The 19,665-nt window shown below is 36.6% G+C and overlaps 1 protein-coding gene across 1 annotated transcript in view; it reads left to right on the top strand.

Annotated features, from left to right (window-relative positions):
• The first annotated feature begins 462 nt into the window (after positions 1–462).
• NRIP3 (nuclear receptor interacting protein 3) overlaps positions 463–19,665 on the top strand; it is a 251,519-nt gene continuing 232,316 nt past the window's right edge. The window contains exon 1 of the mRNA XM_044059765.1: positions 463–711. Coding sequence (XP_043915700.1) covers positions 535–711 — 177 coding nt within the window. The 5' untranslated portion in view covers positions 463–534. The remainder of the gene's footprint in view (positions 712–19,665) is intronic.

Below are 19,665 nucleotides of genomic sequence, written 5' to 3'. Positions count from 1 at the left end.
TTCAAATGGCCAAAGTGGGACATTTTCGGGACACACATCAGATTTTACAGGCCGACACATACCCACGGTCAATACAAAGGATAGAACTTTACTTATTTGCCTAAATAAATGCTTATTCTTCTCTAGTTTAGTTTGTTTATTCCTGTTTTCTTATAATTTAGTATTTTTAGATACAGAAATAACTATTTTATGCAACTATTACATAAAATATGGGACATAATTATGTCCTACAATCTCAGGACATTTGCCATTTTTTATCAGGATACAACTGCCCAACAAAGTGGGACAGGTGGTAACCCTCAATCGTTAGGGAACGCGGTACTTGTGATACACCAGTACTTACTAGCACAAGAGCTCAGGTCTTTTCTAAACGCCTCAGATCTCCCTCTCTCTTACTTGCCTTTGGGCGGTACTTTGTTGTCAGGTTGTTATTACGTAATTCATGCTTTCTATAAAACCCTTGACACGCACTATGCTTGATACATTTCACAAGCTTCTCAGGTCGAAAGTGAAGACTGTTGCTACTACACTATTATGTTTTACTCGGGTGTCCTTAGGGAAAGTAGTGTCAGGAAAGATGCCGAGTTTAGGGAGAGTGCATCTCTTCTGCAACAGAGAAAGATGAAACAGGCTGTGCAGTTTATGCACAAGGATTCGGCTGACTTACTTCCGTTAGATGGGTTGAAAAAGCTGGGGACGTCTAAAGACACTGTAAGATATCTTAAAATTGCAATGTTTTGGGATGTGTTTCAGCCAATGATTTTGACAAATTCAGAAGCTTGGTATTTTTATTTTTCTTGTCTTTCGTTGTATAGTAACATTTTAGGGCAATGGTATGATAGTTGTGTACCGTTCGAATCGAAAGTCTTGTGTTTTTTGCTGTGATATTGGAATACAAACTTTTTGATTTCAAGGGGTAGTCATGAGTTAAATTTTGGTCAGAGTTGGCATACTAAGTGGTTGAAAAAAGTAAAACTAAAAAAACTGAAATAATAAATCGTCAGACTTTAAAGTTTCTATCACTCGGGTAGAAAGATGTAAAAAAATAAATGCTCAAATTGGAGGGCAGAACGTCGGTCCTTCTGTATTCTCCAAACCACTGAATATATTTATGTGCGTTTAGTTTCATTGTGGAAAGGTGTGGGCGAGACATTAACCATCTAATGTAAAAATGTTACTGAACTATATATTGGTTTAATGTTTTATACATCTGCTTTTGAATGCTGTTTGAAATAACAAGCAAGTCGCATGTTTAAACCTGTATAAGAAGGTTTGTTTTGTTGAATCAGCGTGTAAATATGCATCTCTTGATTCTCCCATAATATATGTAAGCAGAGTGCTTGTTGGCTCAGGTGCTAAGAGGTTATCAGAAGCCATGATTTTTGCTGCCTTATACATAGGAAAGTTAGGGGATCACCTAGGATGTTTTTTTTATGAATTTATTGTGCATTAGTTGTAAATTCCTAGTATGAAAAATAGTAATACAAAATCCACCTTTCCGTAGACTTAAACCCTTCAAGTATAAGGAAGCAGAACTGTTGTGTTTTGGTGATGGTTTTCCTGCTGAGATAAGACTGTACAGTTAATGCATGCAATTTAGTAGCTCTGTAGCCTTGGTATTTCATTGAAAGAGACCAAAACAGTTTGGTTTTATTCCAAAGAGAATGCCATACTCCTATTCCTGTAAGTGATATAGCTTCTGAGGTTGATGACTGACATAGTCTTGCATGTTGTACTCGGCTGTTCATTATTTTTAGAGTGAATGGTATCACTATGGTATAAAAGGTAACGTAAAGTCCCATCTGGATTAGTAAGTCCTTAAAGGATTTGTGTCTATGGTGGTGCAGTTTTAAGAGGAATCTGGCTCTCTGGAATGACATTATCTGGTAGAAGTACAAATATCCCTGTTTAATGTTGATTGCATAACTAGTGCAGTGTACAGAGTAACCGCTATATTGATTTGTGTAAGATTTTGTTGTAGTAAGCTTTTGATATAGAATATTAAGTAAAATAGATCATCTTTGTATTATTTTGCACTAAGTTCTGGAAGATAATGTGCAAGACTATGAAGAGTCAAAAAGGAGAGGTCTTAGAACATTTCTGGAAAACTTCCAAGTCTGATAGGTTGGGAGGGACAGGGTACAACTATGACTTGCATTAATCCAGGACTAGTAGATTTACAACCAACTATTTGTCTTCTTCCCCCACAGTAAAAAAATATTCTACATCCTAGGAGCCTGTTTCTGTTGTCAGGATCTAGTCCAGCTTAATCTCTGCTTGCCACTTGATTAGCATCATACCTGGTCACCATCCTTCACTTTGCAGGTGGTGAACACACATGACAATTTGGTCCTTCTTTTCTCTCATACAGAACCTGGTTGTATGAGTCATGTGGCTGCTAGGCAGACACTGGTGTACTCCACCTTGCTGCCAGGGGTGATATCTTTTACTATATGAAAGAATTATCATAAGGGTTATGATTGCTTGCATGGCTGTTATTCAAGCAATTTGTCAAAATGACCCTTACAGGAGTGCAACGCTTCAGACAACACAGATCTAAGGATTACATGGGCATGTAGAGAGACCCTCTGTTAGGGATGTATAAATGTTTTACTAAAAATATAGCAAAGTGTTTAAAATGTAAGAAAAAAAATTGTAAATGTAATTCTTCGTTTGTGTAGAGATGCAGCAGATATGTAACATATGTTGTGAAGACTTTCCAAAAAGTCTGTACAGGATAGTCATTTTTACTATAAAACTGCAGCAAGTTTTTAAAGGGTTTTGTGTGTGATTATAATATGTATATGTACACACACACACACACATATATATATATATATATATATATATATATATATATATATATATATATACATATATACACACAGTGTGTGTGTGTATATATATATATATATATATATATATATATAAGGATCCGTACAGATGCTCAACTGTATCTTTCACCGAATCCCAATTTGGTGAGCATACTTGTGTGAAAGTGCTGTTCACTGAAGCAGCACTTTTGTGTAAGTATGCTTGTTGCCACACCGTAGTACGTCCGGAAGGGAAAATTCCCTTCTCCCAGTGTGACCTCGGAGTGAGAATAGTAAAGTAGGGGGTGCAAGGGGGCTTGCCCCCCTGCATTCAAGTAGATTGTGTTTTTTATTTATTTATTTTTTAATTTACTTTAACAAAGTGCTTTCGTTAGTGTGTTTGGTAGTAATGGACTCGGGCTTTTGATATTTCGATCAAAAGCCCTAGATCCATATATAATTTGGGGGATGGGGGTAGCCAGGTGCATGTGCACACACTACTCATGTTGGCAGGGCTTTGTATTTGTTAATAGCCATTTCCTATCAACTAAGTTTTCTAGAAAATCAAATGCCTGGACAGTGGCAGGGCTTGGCATTTTTTAGCTGCCTTTTCCTGTTACCATATCATTCTTAATATTTTTTTTAACCAAAATCCATAGTGCAGACAATGTAGTACTGTGAATTGTGACTCACTGAAGGAGAAACTGGCTTCTAAGGGTTATGCTAAATGTGTATCTCCCAGTGTTGTTATCCTGGACATCATGTTCAGGTTCACTTCTGGGAATTCTAGATCTGGCAGCAATCTTCAATAGCTATTACTTTACATTGGTGAAATGTATGTTATTTTCACCTTCCCTTTTGTTTTGTACTTGGGTAGCATCAGACAAGTTTTATACACACTTTTAGTTAGAGGGTAGTGATTTAGCCTGCTGATGTAGTTAGAATTCTCCTAATCTAGTCTGTCTGTTTTGAAGTATTTTATAATTTGTTTCCATTAACAGCAGTCTGCCCATCTGTGTATTTAATTCTGAAGCTGTTTTCCTTTAATAAAGACTTGTAATAATTTAATTTTAGTTTGACAAAACTGACAAGGCATCTCCTAGAACCAATAGAGCATTTCTAAATTTAAAGAAATATTTATGTATGTACACTTGCCAAAATGCTTCTCATTGCAGTATTTATTGTCATAAATGATGTTTATTAATAAAGGATATTGCTGTATGTTGTTGTAATGACTCTGTGCATCTGCTAAGAAAAAAGAAAAAAAACCCTCCTCTGTTAAAGCTACCACTTTTCTTGTATTTCATTTGGTTTACTGTTTAGAACGGTTCATTAACTTGTAATTTTAAGAGCTGGTGGCAGCAAGTACCACAGAGCAGATAGGGTTGTAGCCCTGGAAGGTATTACTAGTCTCTCTTGGAAATAGTATGTGTTTGTTTGCAGTAGAGTTCAGTTACAGTGCACAAACTTAGCATACTTGGGAACTAAACCCGGTGTGATATGAGGCAGCCAGCATTTATGATCATGTTGTGCTGCTGTTAGTGTGAACCTCATCTGGGAATGCATAGTATGCACCATATCCCAAGGCAGCAGTGTTTTAGTAGACTAACTTAGTCAGTTTTCATGTATTTATAATAATGTATTTTTGCATAAACCTATGTTTTATTTTTGTTTACTGGGGTCAGTCGCTGACTCCATCCTCCATGGCATGGCCATAATCCCACAATGGATGACTCAGTCTGTTACTTTTTATTTGTGTGGTAATTTAGCCAACATCTCTCCCTTCTGTACCCTTTATGTATACAGCTTCTGTAGTGTGTACCCCCCCCCCCCAATGGCCGTCCAGAAGTTATTCAAGGTAACATCTAAATCAAAACACTTTGTAATATTAAATAAAAACTTTAATATTGTACAGGATATCAAGAGAACAGTTTAATGTCATTCAAACTGTATTTACCTGCAGACAAAAACTATAGGCATTATAAAGCAACTTGCTTGTTAGCCTTTGTAAAATTTTTATTCTTAGAAAAGGTTTGTAATTGTTGTCTTAAATTCACGTTCACTATCCATTGGACAGGCCCCAAGGCTACCAGTGTATATGTGTGTAGTTTTTAAATAATAATGGCTCTCTTGGAATCTGTTTTCCAAAAAAAATTAGTATTGCACTTATTTATGCTAGTGTGTGCCCCATAACTTTTGACTCAGTTGGTCACTTCAGAGAAAAGATCCAGTTATTGTAATCATTTGTTTTGGTGATCAAACCCAATTTACAATCAGCACATTTATTATACCAACACATTTTATTTGTAAGAAAAGTGGAACAAATACTAAACAGCAGTGGTCTAGTACTGATCCCTGAGGGGCATCAGTTACTACTGGAAGAGGATCGGAGCTACAACTATCGGACTATCTTCTTCTAACCATCCATTTTGCTATCAAGTTAATAAGGACTGCAATTTTTCTTAATGCATCAAATGCTTCAGTTAAATACAGGTATATATCCAGTACTCTGTCCCATATCGACCACTGATGTTACTTAAGAGGTTTATGACTATCCGATTTGGGTTGATTTCTCTTTGATAAACTCATTCTGGATAATATTGTATAACTGTTTTATTATTTATGTCCAATTCTATAATCCCTATAAGGTATGTCTCGAAACACTTCCCAGTAATAGAAGTCAGACTGACAGGTCTGTAATTGCTTATTTCATCACAATTGCCCTTTTTATGTATTGGTGTAATGTTAGACACTTTCCAAAAACCAACAGATTTCCTAATTATGGAGTTGCATATACCTGGCAATACTGAACTCTACTCTGGACCACCATATCATCCGTGATAACTGGGCATTCAATGCCAGGTGTAGCAATTAAATCCAGGGATTCAGTTAAGCTGGTATTTAAACAAATGGATGAAAAATAATTGTTAAACTCATTTGCTGTGCTAGATGAATCCAAAATGGTCTTACCATTCACACTTGCATAAGCTTTCTTATTGTTAACATCATTTGCAAGCTTAATTTCGTAATTCTTTCTCTCGTCTCTTATTTTGATTATAGTTCTTTACTTATCCTATTTAGGTTTGTTTTTATTAAACTTTGCAGGAAGTTTTTTTTTTTGTAAATTTTAAAAGGGTTGCACTCTGCCAATAAGGTGGGGGGGGGGGGTTTCTACTGTTAATTCTACTCCCTCTCTTACTGTAATCTTTAGTATAGTATAACCATACACTAATTTCTCCATATTTGCTTCTTTTCCAATTAACTTTGCATAATGTTTCCTTTGTAATAGTTTAATCAGAATTATGCTTTTCCTGCCTTTGTCCAAAAATTAACATTTTTTTCCTAATACAAAACTATTAACCTTCATGATATTGCTTTCTTAACAGTGCACAGATTTCCACCACAAAAACTAATTACTATTAGTTAATACCAAATTCAGTATTCTGTCACAAGTAGTGTTTTCTTTAACTATCTTCTTTAGATCTCAAAAATTTGCACTATCAATGAATAGCTGAGTAATTAAAACAAGTGAAAGTCCCCCAGTTTATATCAGGGTAGTTAAAATTGCCCACCAAGATAATATTTCTGTGACATTTTATGAAGGTATTCTTAAAAACTTTCATATGTGTAGTACTATCCATATTTGGGATCTGATAAACCACAACCGTAACCTTTTCAGAATTTTCAAGTGTTTTTCTAGTACTAACTTGGAAGGAATGGATTTATGCAGAAACATAAATGCACTGGCACCTCTTAAATTCTCTCTCAAACCTTTATGCGTTGAATAACCAGGAAAACTCAAGTCAGCCGAATTCCATACCTCTACCATCACAAACAAATTAACTTTCAGGATGTATTAACATATTTTGTTTGTTGCCAGCACTTTGCACATTGCAAAAATACTTTTTTCACAGAGTTATTAGATCTTCTGTTGGTATTGCCATCCTCATCTGAGGTCCTAAAAAAGGCTTGATTATTCAGAAGATTTTACAGCAGTGTCTCTTGTCCTGTAGTGGTCCAAACTGAAACATCTCTAGCAAATTTATGGACATTGTAAACAAATTTCTCTTATATTTTTTATTGAATTAACACTGTAAGCAATTGCCTCAGCCAACAAATTCTCTAGTAAATCATTCCATCCTGGCATGGGAATTATTTCACTTAGTATTACTCCCACGTGTTCTGATTCTAATAATTCTAGTATCTTTAACATTTTTTTTTAAGTTCTTTTGTTCCTACATGAATAAGTATTGTTTTATAGTAGATTTTTTTTTCACTGAGTTACCTAGGAAGCAATGTCACAACATTTCCCAGTGTTAAAACAGGGTAGAGAGGATACTGTTACTCTTTCATTATCTAAATGGAAAAATCCTCCAAGTACAGAATCACCTGTTATTAAAATGTTAGTAGCATTTATAATTGTTGCTCCTGCTAGTCTTTTATTAGTCTTTATTTCCAACTGTGGTGCAGTAATCTCAAGGGCTATGTAGCTAATTTTTGATTCTGTGCTGAAAACCAACCAAACCCCATGCTCTCGCCAATTTTTTTTTTTTGTCTGCCTGACAGCTGCTGTAGCAGATTTATCCTCTTCAATCAACCCTCCTCCAGTACATCCTCTTTTTCTATATGCATTGTTAGAAATCTGTCACTGACCATCCATATTTTGATAATCATCAGCATTGTTAAAATGTGACAACTTAGCATAGTTTTTCCTTGATGTTTTAACTTGCTTCTCTGCATACTTAACATTTCTACTTGTACCCAGGTTTTGTCTCCTTTTTTATAGCCAGATGTTTGCTGTTTATCATTTTCTTTTTAGAAATGGGTACTATCCCAGGTTTGCTTTTTATTAGTAGACTGGCAGAAGCTGTTGTCTCAGTTATCTGCAATACTCTCCTTAGGATATTCTCTAACTTGTGATTTTACTGTGTTCTCAACTCTGAACCAGACCTATTTTCTGGACTTTTAAGTCCTTTTGATTGTAATTAAGTGATAATACTTAAACAAATGGCTGTTGAAAGAGAAACTGTGAATTTCCTACATTCTTCACATTTCTTTAAAAAAATCTGTAATTCATTAAGTCATCTAGTACATAATTATTTAGGTCATCCATTATTGATGGAATTGCCAGTTAACAAGCATATTTATTCCTCTTGACTGTCTTTTTTAAAAATAAAGAAAGTTTTTATAGCCTTGATGTTTAAATAGAACATCTTGCATTATGTTCTCACTATGTTTTTCCCACAACTATACTAAATGATGTATGAAAAAGCCACTTTTATAGTTGGCCAAAGCAAGATTTAAACCATTTTAAAAATGTGTGACATAAACTGTGTGTTCTGGCATAGTAATTAAACTTAATTCCCAAGGCAACGATACTAAGAGATGATAAAGCAACAAGTTCTTGAAATGACGGTGACAAAGTTCATAGGACCAGTGTGACAATGGAAAAACTCAAACTGATAGAAGCAAGATGGGTAACCACTTCTCTTAGTTTAGCATGGACATCTAAACCTGAAGTGAATAATCTGATGCCTTTATGTACAGCACATCAATGTCTGCACAGCCTAGAGTTAGATGTTCTCATTTGTGCCATCAGCTAAAATAACTTTCTTCTAGCTTTTCCTTGTGCCATTCTACATTATAACCTCTTCTTTATTTAACATGTTCAAGCCTACTCCTTCTATCCCTTTCCTGCCCTCCCTATCCAATATTAACAAGTGGACTAATAAAGTAGCTCATGCTCTCTTTCAGCATGTTGTCCACTGTCAAACCAATATGAACTAAGCTTTTATTTTAATTTATTATTCTGGCATGGTGGACTTGATGGATTACCATTACTGCACATCTGAATCCAGCACGGTTAAAACAGCTTACATTCTTAATATCATTTTACTAGCTTGCACCTACTCTAATGAATTGTCTGTGGCAAAACACAATATAATCCTGCCATTTAACTTGCAGGGTCATGCTCACAAAGAGTTGCAGCTTCACCAAGTTGGCACTTAATCTCTGCCAGAATCTCAAATAACTGTTATTAAAAGACTTGTTTCACTAGTGAAAGCACCATTTGGAAAGTAGACCCCCTAGAAATCGGGGTCTAACAGCACTATCTAGATATTGTCTTGATGTGAAAAGGTCAAATATTCCAGTCTCTCTTTGGCTTCAGTTATGTTTCATAGTACCAAAGTGATAGTCCCACTTTTAGAGCCAGTGTGATATATTTATTGCATGTACGACTGCCAGAATTCTTCTCAGTGCTCCAAATTCTCACAAGTATGGTCTTTTCTCTGAATAATCAACATGGAATTTTGGCTAGGCCATTTTATCTTTACTGCATTCTTTAACGTGACCGGCATTGTTCTCATTAATGCACTCTCAGGCCTCCTAATAACTTTTATTGATCTATGAGAGAACTAGACTCAGGTCACTCCCTTCTGGTTGTTAATCTACAAACAACTGGGTATTGGTGATGGTCCACTTAAGTGGTTACTAAGCTTCCTTTAGTAAGGTACAGTTTACTTGGGGTGGGGTGTATTGGGCTTGGCTCTCTTCCATTGAACCAATATCATATTGGGTTTTCTGTGTTTGCCAGTGCTAGCTTGTTCCTTTTGGATAATGGAATTTTGGGCCCTGGCAAATTAACCTGATTGGCAGTCACGTTTTCTGTAATGTTTTTACAGTAAGGTGGCACAATTAAAAGACATCTTTGAATGTGTTTTATTTTCTGGAGTTGTTACTGCGCATCTCGGGATGCTGAAATGACAGTGTTGGTTTGTTGCATCTTCTGTTCTGGGCAAAATAGTTTGCATAGTAATTGAGGATTATGTAGGAACCATTTTGCTGAAGTAGAGAATGACCTACACTGATCATTACAGCACCTTCCTCCAGGTATTTTATTCATACTGAATGCATTTTAAGGTTTATAAGTGGGATTCAGATTGTGCAGTGGATGTCATGTCATTGGACTACAAAATTGTCAGATTATCTTGCTGCAAAAATGAAATTTAAAAGAATTTGTAATGCTCACTAAAAGGTTAAATAAGAATTCATTTGATAAAGCGTGCAAAATTGCTGAAAAATGGACCAACTTGTGACATTGTTTTAATATTTTTCAGCCATGATTTGTAGCATTCATTAGTGATGTCACAATGAGATTGTTCCCTGAATGTTTGTTTTTTTCGGACAACCCTACATAGCACAGTCATAGCATTCTTTAAGCACATGTATTTATGCCTTACAAAGTAATTCTCTTTTTTTCATCCAAAGGCTAGAATGTCATTTTCTTTGCACATACTTTGTCCACAATTTTACTATGTATATCACCTTATGTTTACAGCGTATTGAATGTAACATTAATTGCAAATGCAAAACTATTATACAAGCTATACCAATTTTTATGTAATTATAAAGCTTTTCTCCCCTGGCCTCAGCTGAGAAGGGGCTATTTTTCACCTAGATGGACTATCCTGGTTAACAAATGCTAATAAGTTAGTGTAGTAGGAACCAACCTGATCCTTGAATACCTTACATAATAAGCAGTACATCAGAGGTGTTAACTGGGATTTCACCAGCCATTGAATTATATTTAGTTTTGCTAAATGCTTTTTCAATAAAACCATTTTTCATTTTGCATTTTCAAATAAAATGTGTAAAACTAAGACTTTAAAGCGCAATAAATTGCAGCTTATCCATTATGCAAGGTAATGTGATGACTGGGTAGGAGGTAGGTTACCGTTATCTGCTGACCCTTTTTTTTTTTTTTTTTTAAGACATGACACAACCTTCTCAGCATCTTGAGTCAAAATTAATTTTACTTTTTTCTGAAATAGTAAATGCAAAAAGTCTTCTACCTGATGTCATGTAAAGTAGCCACTTGTACTGTTTTTGTACCTTTATAGTTTGTCTCAGTAAGTGCACATGCTGCCAATGAATGAATGTACAAAATAAATGGGGGGGGGGGGATATTAAAAGGAGAATGTTTCCAGTCACCATGGGGGGATGAATTCAGAAATGGTGGATCAGTTTAATTATGGAAAAAGCAGCAACTTTTTATGGATCGTGGAGTGCAGGACAATTTGGTGGAGTTGTCAGAGTTCTTCTGTGATATTGGGTCGTATTCAGATGGAAAGTGGATCTTGAGCTTTTAAAACTACTATAAGTAGAACACTTCTGTAATATTACAGAGTGAGTTGTGTTACGTAGCTCTACGTGCTGAATACTTTGCAACCGTTTGAGTGCTTCCACAGTGTAGACCATATGCAAGATTTATTGTCCTATCTTTCTTCCTATAACGTTTTGCAAATTGATGTGAAACTTGCAAACTGTACAACAATGCTGCTGTTTTGTGAGGATCATCTCTCACACACAAGATTAATGTATTCTGCATTACATTTGTTTTTTTACTAGGGTAGTGCATTGATCTCGATGGACCATTTGTAGGCACAGCCAGGTGAATAGGATCATACACGAAATGAACAAAACCTATTTATAGATACAAGGATATGCTAAAAAATACATCTGCAAATATGTATCTAACATGCTGCAACATTTAGATCAAGAAGCAGTTTAATATGCCAGAATTTGGATGGAAAATGGAGTTATGCTTGGGGGGCTTGTATTTGCCTTTGCCTAAATTGTGAGCATCACTGTCCTCTTCATAATACTGTAGTGTCTGCAAGATGGCTGGCATTGCTTTTATATTCATTTTTACATGATGCAAATATAGTTCCACATAGCACTGGATTAATGTTTGAGGTTTACTGCGATTTGTTCAAGCACTTTATGCAAAAAAAAAAAAAAAAAAGTAAGCACATACAGCTGAACTATTGATTAAAATTGCAGCTATTCATCAATAACTACTACTCTTCAGCTATTAGATTATTTCTGACACTGCCCACAACAAGGGTCAACATGTGGCTATACATGCATGTATAGCTTTTGGAAACTTCGTTTGAATACCAGCCCTATCCCTGGTTAATAATACTGACAGTACAATCTGTTTGCTCAGTGTAGTTTTATATTTGTATAAGATGCAGTATACAGACCTTGTGCTTGGTGAAAGCCTAAGAACTCATTTATTTTGCCATTATTTACTTAATACGTGACAAGAGACTGCTGTTAAATGTCCTTGACTCGTGCTTTAATTGAAACTGCCTCAGTAGCTACAATCTTCTCTGTAATTTGCTGTCACACTAATCATGGCAATAAGGAGCTGTTCTTGAATACTGTTATTAGCATTTCTTGCACCTGTCATTTTTTTTTTGTTTGCTGTCAGCTGAAGAACTCATGTAAAACTGCCTTGTTAAAACTCTGTTCATCTTCTCTCTAGCCATTTTAGGCAATGTACTGTTGATGTCAATCTCAAGCTGCCACATAAAGTTTTAATATAATGGATGTTTCCTGTTTTAGAAGTTCGGGTTTGGAGTGAGCCTCACATAGCATTCTATATAGGTTCCATCCTCCCCTGAAATGCATCTTGAAATCACACCTGAACCTCACTTAGCATTATGTATAGGAAACATCCTTTGATGTATGTATCTTCAAACTACACAGTTTCCCATTTTAATTTGTGGTTTTTAATATGCTGACAGCAGTGGACCTTTATTCTTGAATCAAGGCATAGATAAAGCTCATGAAATTAATATTATTTTGATCTGTTTGTCAAGGGTTCACAGCTACTATGCAGAGTAAGTGATGCACCTTTTCCAGATGCTATTTTCCAGTTCTGGATACCATTTTTGACAACACACCGATACTTTTTATTAGCCTGAAAAGACAATGGCAGCATACAAAAGACTGCATTCAATTCAGGGTATCTGCTCTATCATCAGAAACTGAATTGCCCATCTATTTTGGAGGCAGTTTTGTACATTTTATTGTATAGGTCTGCTCTTGTCAAGATCCCAGGACCACCAAGCTTTTTCATATGTAGAGGAGATGCAAATATCTCATAATTTTTATTTTCACCATCTGATGCTTCAGCTTTAGGTTTCATGGTGGCAGTAATTCAGCATTGCTGCTAGGTTCCCATTCTAGCAGTGTAGTAGTATCTCTGAATTGGTTGTAGTGTCTCAAGTATCCTGCTGTAAGTCTGTCAAACTCTTCACTTCACTTCACTTCTCAAGTGTAGAAAAAGCTGTTTCCTCAAGTGATTCATCTGTTTAATGAATATATACCTGTAAGTCATGGACTCGATCAGAAAATGGAAGATTGCTAATGAAGAATCCATGACTGTCTATGTCTGCAGTGAAAACGTATTTTTTCTAATTAACTAGTCCTTCATTTTTGCAGGAAAATAAGGTCCAGAGGATGTATTTTGAAAACTTTTCTTCAGTGTCACCTTAGCAGGCAGGTTTATTGCCTCATTGTCAATCTATTGTACAGAGAAGTCTGCAGATTTGAGACTCCCCATGTAATACCTGCAACTATTTGAGAATCTGACTCCTGTGACAGGACTTTGCCAACAACCACAAAGAATAATGAACGAGGAAGGAATACCTAATTTTGTGGTAGTCACCATTTAGAAGTTATGTGCACCTTTTGACTAAGGTGGGGCGCTCATTTATAAAGGGTAATACTTAGCCTTCTTTTATTTTAGACTTGTCTTACCTGCGCTACCTTCAAGAAGCAGAGGTTGCTAATTAAACAACATATAGTACAGTGTACTTTCTTAATAATAATCATGGTGGAAATAACCCAAGTTTAATTCCTACTATTATGTTCATTTCTTCAAATGCCACCCACAGTCTCGGAAGACTGGCATAACTACCTTAAGGGAATGAAAAAGCATGACAGTAGCTTAGCCCCATTACATTAAATTGGACTTGGCTACCTTCTAAGTTCTAGTAGTAAACACTGATTGAAAAAAATATTCATAATTCTAATAACAAATATTCAAAATTCTAATAACATGCTGTTCTTGGAGACTGACCGGTGTTTCATGTGTTAACTGGGTAAGTAACATTCCTAGAGAAATGCGTACAATGTCTTTGGTTTAAAGAAGAGCAAGAGTCCTGATTCCATTTAGTAATTGCATTTGATACAGGATCATGACTAACACATCAATGCAGACTCTTATTTCATTGTCACTTAGTCAAAATAAATATACCTTGACAACATGTGGGTTTGAATCTATATAACCAGATCAATACACATTAGTAAAATGCATTTACAAAAACGGGTATATGAACAGACAATTGTTGGTGCCAACCACAAGTCAAGAAAATCTACAGAAAAATTACATTTCACAGTGTGCCCATTATAATTCCAAGGACCGCAGCTGTGACCTTTGGACTTGAGACTCTAATTATAAATGTGGGGGGTATATTGCAATGCCTTATAATGTTACACCACCTCCAAGGCAGTTCTACCTTAAAGTAGAGGTAAGTAGTTGGCTGTGGTACTGAATGCAGAGTAGCTTGCCTCCCACAAGTCACTTTTGACTGACAAGTTTCATGATTCGCTGTTTATACATTTGAGTTTAGTTTTACAGCTGTGGGACTCTCCATATCAGCTCTTGGAAATTTAAGAGGGAACCAAGCTCCAAGTACTGGAAAAATTAAGACTTGTATGCAAGTTTGGGCTACAGTTATTTCTGCAACTGGAAAGTAAAGTGTAATACCCTTTTAAAGAATTTACAACAGACGAGAAATAGAAGCAAATAAAAATGATCCTGTTTCAGTTGATTTACAGCTTACTTTTAGTCTAACAATTTACTCGTACTACTACCGTATTTTCTTGAAAATAAGACCGGGTCCTGTACTTTTTTCCCCCACCGAAATACGCATTAGGGCTGATTATCGGAGGTGCCTTATTTACCCCCCCCCCGTACAACAATCGACATTTATTCATTTACGCAAATTGACATTTATTTGGTACTTTTCCGTTATTGGGGAACAGTTCTAGGTAACTTTTCCGTTATTGGGGAACAGTTCTAGGTAACGCATTAACAGTTGTGTGAGAATTCTACATAAACAGTGCAACAAACCATTTCAGCTTCAGAATATCTACACCTTGGCTTTCACAGTGCAGTATTTCATGCTTAACAGAAAGTACAGAAAAAGCTCAATACATGTGTACTGGAGGAGGGGAGTAAAACCATTTTGAATAACTGGTACTTTCTGAGTGGTGATGCTTTCTTTATTCTTCATCCAAACCATAAGAGAAGAATGATGGAAAGTCATAAAATGAAGTCTGGGAATTAGTGGCCTTACTTTGTAATTACCCCTTGATAATGAAACGTTACCTTAATACAATAAAGTCAAAAAACTGACTAAGCAGAAGCAATCCATTCTGTTGCCCTGTTAATGGGAAAAGTTATTAAAATATAGTCATGCCATCTTCTTTTGGAACATTGTCATAAGTCTCCAACCCCCGAATTCCGGCCTGAATTTCTTGTAACTCCATTTTCCTGTAGAACCATTGGCCCCAATCTGTCATGCCTAGCAATAGAGCTCTCCTTAAATGAGCACTGTTTGTCCATGTAGCCTGCTCGTAGTGCATTGGCAGCACAGCTGTCAGTAATTTTATCCCATGAATTCTTCACCCAAGGCACGACATCTTGCAGGCTAGGCTTCACAAAGTTTCCATGCTGATTTCTCTGCATTCTATTTTAATGTAGTCCATTGAGTTCCATGTGCAAATGGTCCTTGAATGGCTTGTTTCTTACAATATCAAGAGTCTGGAGATAGGCAGTCTTTCCTGTGGGAATCCTTATTTGATCTTTTCTTCCCTGTGTAAGGAATTTCTTCATGTCTTTAGCGGGGTGAATGCTGGCTGAATCCCAGACTAGCAGACCTCTTTCACCACCTCGCAAAACAAGTGGCAGCATTATATCGACCCACTTCCTTATTGTGTGCAACAGGCTTTTTCAGTTTCAAAAATGTAAATTCCTGAACCACGTTCAATCTTATCTTTCTTGCCTGTACTAATGATTAGACGTGGGGTGTTCTTTCCATCTAGACGAATTGCCAAAATATCCTCCAAGAAGCCGAGAGGTCGAAAACTGTAACTGAAACGCAATTTTATTAAACAAACAAGTCAAACAGCGTTTTCGCTACTGCAAGAGCAGAAGCTTCATCAGCACTAAAAGAGCGCAAGCTCACAATATTTAAAACCTTCATTAGTGACTACTTATTGATGTCACTTCCTGAGTAGTGAGTAAACCCATTTAAGACAAAGTTAACAAGTCAGTTATAGGACATTTTAAAAAAATATATGTCTAAAATAAATATAACAAGCAAGTAACGTAACCGGACATCAAACCCTGCCTGTGTGAATGCAGGTGCTGCAAGGTTGAATATGTAACATGCCAAAAAACTAAATATATAACGTGCCAAAAGACTGTATATGTGGCAATGTAACACGTTTTATCAAACAAAAACAAAAAACAAAAACAAATACTTTCCTACCAAACAATCCAAACTAAATAACCTTTAAAATAAAAACCTATAATAAGCTAAAACAATACTATAGAAGTCAATAAAACAATCAGTTTGGAGCGTAATAAATGGGCCCCAAGTTACCTAAGGTAGCTTTTATACTTTAAAATAGATGCAATATTGCAATTATCATTGAGGCCAGGGTAGGAAAAAGCGTCTAAATGAAGTTGCCACTCTAACTCACGAGTCTCCAAAATAAGAGATTGTGGCCCACCTCTAATATCAAACTTAATATTATCGATGGCCATAAATTGAAAACTGTGACCATCATTACTCAAAATGTGTTTAGATAGAGCATTGTCACTTCTCTTGCTCTTAATCGCATAAATATGTTGGCTAATGCGGTCACGGAACCTCCGGTCTGTTTTGCCAACATAAAATGCAGGGCAACATTCACAAAAAGCTAAATAGATTATGGATCTAGTGTTACAGTTAATCTTGTGGTTGATGGAATATTTCCTTTTTCCAATAGAAAAAGAGTTCCCTACCCGAAGGTATCTACACCATTTACAACAACCACAAGTATGGGTGCCTTTTTGTCTAACCATAAAGTCCATTGCGTTATTTTTCTGTAGCAAATCTTTAAGGTTACTCCCTCTTCTAAATGTAAATAAAGGGGTTACCCCCAGTCTCTCATGTAGACCCGAATTGGTAATAAAATACCAGTTCTTACGTATGAACATAAGGGCCCAGAATTTATGTTGAAGGAGGAAATAAAGCTAATAGAAAAATTAGAAGCTTCAGGATAACCATCAATGCCTGGGGTTAAGTCCAGTGAGGCATTTGAAGTGTTAACATGTCTTTCAACTGTAGGTGGTTGCAAGTTGGAAACAGGCAACGGTAAGTAAGTGCCGTTCAAACGTTTGAATGACACTTCCGCTATTAAATCAAAAATAAGGCCTTCAGGATAACCTCGATTCAAAAACATCTCTGTTAGAAGAGAACACTCATCGTCAAAGGCAATTTCTGTGCTGCACATACGGGTGGCCCTAATTAGTTGGCCCTTGACAATAGAACGCTTCTGCTTCCATGGATGGCAACTTGAAAAATGCAAAAAAAAGTTGCAATAAGTAGCCTTCCTAAAAATAGATGAGCAGAATCTGTTGTTGCTAGTGTCTTTAACTAACTTGACATCGAGGTAGTCAATCTCAGAGGTCGAGAAGTGATGTGTGAATTTTAAAAATTCTGTCGAGGCGTTCATATGTGAAGTGAGATTTAATGCCACTTCCTCTCCGCCTTTAATCAATGTAAACACATCATCTAGGAACCGGGTGTAGATTATAGAGTGCTCCTGAAAAGTAGAGTGATTAATAAGGAACTTCCTCTCCCAGTAGGCTACAAATAAGTTGGCCACACTGCTGCCACACGGGAAACCCATTGCGATACCTTTCTTTTGGAGGTAATGTCCCTCAAACATGAAAAAATTAGAAGAAAGGATGATGTCAAGTAGTACTGTGACAACTATGATGTCATTATTGGATGCCCCACATTCCCGCAACATGAGTTCAATCCATTCGACAGCCTCCTCATGTGGTATCGACGTGTATAAATCAACCACGTCGATAGTCAAAAAATTGAGGTCCCTGTCGAGTTGGACTTCATTGATTAAACTCAAAAAAGACCATGAGTCTTTACAAATCTGTGGTATAGATTTCAAGTATTTGCCAATGATACTATCAATGAGGCGTGCACAAGGGTGTGTGATAAAACATCTGCCATCCACTAGCGCACGCATAGGTGGATCTGTTAAGCTCTTGTGTATCTTAGGGATCCCAAACATAACTGGGATCCTAGGGTACGAGATGTCAATGAAGTTATAGGTATCAATATTGATTCTGCCTTCAAGGTATAAGTCCCTAAAGTACCCCTTTATTTTATTATAAGAGCTTGTCAATTCATTTAACGAAAAAATTTCATACTCCGCTGAATCTACCTGCAACATTCTAGTAGTGTATTCCACCTTATCAAAAATAACCAGTCCCCCTCCCTTGTCTGGTTTAATTATTCTAACAGCCATACCACAAGTTTTGTTCAAGGCGGTGAACTGGTCATGAGAAATATTCTTTGTTGTACCAGGTGCATGAAAAGAGGCAAATAAATGCCGAAAATCAAGTTCACAAGCCTTTTCAAAAATGTGTATGCTAGGGTGTAAAGGGGGGTTAAAGGAGCTGGTTAACTTCAAATTACCTGTAGACGCAGGCAAGTCGTTGTTGAAAAGGACATGCAAATTGAGCTTACGCACATAAAATTTTAAATCTACTAACATTTTGGCCAACTTAAATTTGTGGTCAGGAACAAAGTTAAGACCTTTTGCCAAAAGCTCAATCAAGTCCACATCAACAATGACGTTAGAGAAGTTGTAAATATGAAAATCTCCGTTAGAATTAGACAATACAGTAGGAGATTGCTTAGCCACAGGTTCATCCCCAAATGGAGCAGTAGGGGCTCTTATCAATTCCAGTTCTTGTTCCTTTGGTACCGGTTGCCCTTCTTCCCTAAAAAAGGCTTCTGATGGTTATTAAGAGACCAGGTGTCACTGATTGGTGTGCCCTCAATGTCCGAATGGGCGAAGAATTTGACCCCCTTTTCCTTTGGGGGCACAGCAGGGTCGGGTCCACCGGTGACGGATGCTTCCAGTCCAGGTAATATTCCGGATAATATTACAGAAAATTTAAAATTATTGGATGCTAAATTACTGAAAATTAAGAAACTACAATTGGAAGTTTCTTACTTCCAACAGTGCCTGTTAGAGGGGATCATACCGAAGGGCTTACGTAGTTCCTTCTCACCCACAGGCTTATTTTATGATACTACTTTTGTGTCCGAACTTGAGGCCCTTTTCAACAGACAAGGGGCAGAATTACTTGATTTAATGATTAAGAACTATTCCAAGCACATTGCAGTGCTATTGGATGAATCTTCTAAATTGGATGACAACATTAAAGCGGACATGAACTTTTTCAGATACAAATATGACTATAATCAAATTTTTTCTAGCATTGATACCTTGCTTGCTAAAATGAAAACCAACAAGTCAAAAAAGTTAACAAGAGACAGACATGCATACCAAACAAAATCTGTCTATCCGAATTTGGTGAAACGGGGTAACAGACCTGGTAACCAAACGGAGTGCGGTCTATCTGTATCTGAAAACATTGACAGGGAGACTGCTGGGCAACCTCTTATTGATGATGGCCAGGACATTGATGGAGGTGAAGGGGCTATCGATCAAGGCCCTAGGAGAAGCAATAGGATTAAATCCTTTAACAAGAACAATAATTTTAATAACCATCAGAAGCCTTTTTTAGGGAAGAAGGGCAACCGGTACCAAAGGAACAAGAACTGGAATTGATAAGAGCCCCTACTGCTCCATTTGGGGATGAACCTGTGGCTAAGCAATCTCCTACTGT

Source organism: Protopterus annectens, chromosome 17.part0 (genome assembly GCF_019279795.1).
Source record: "Protopterus annectens isolate FY-2018-M chromosome 17.part0, PAN1.0, whole genome shotgun sequence".
Lineage (NCBI taxonomy): Eukaryota > Metazoa > Chordata > Ceratodontiformes > Protopteridae > Protopterus > Protopterus annectens.
The sequence above is the reverse complement of the archived record's forward strand: the minus strand, read 5'-3'. Positions and strand labels throughout refer to the sequence as shown.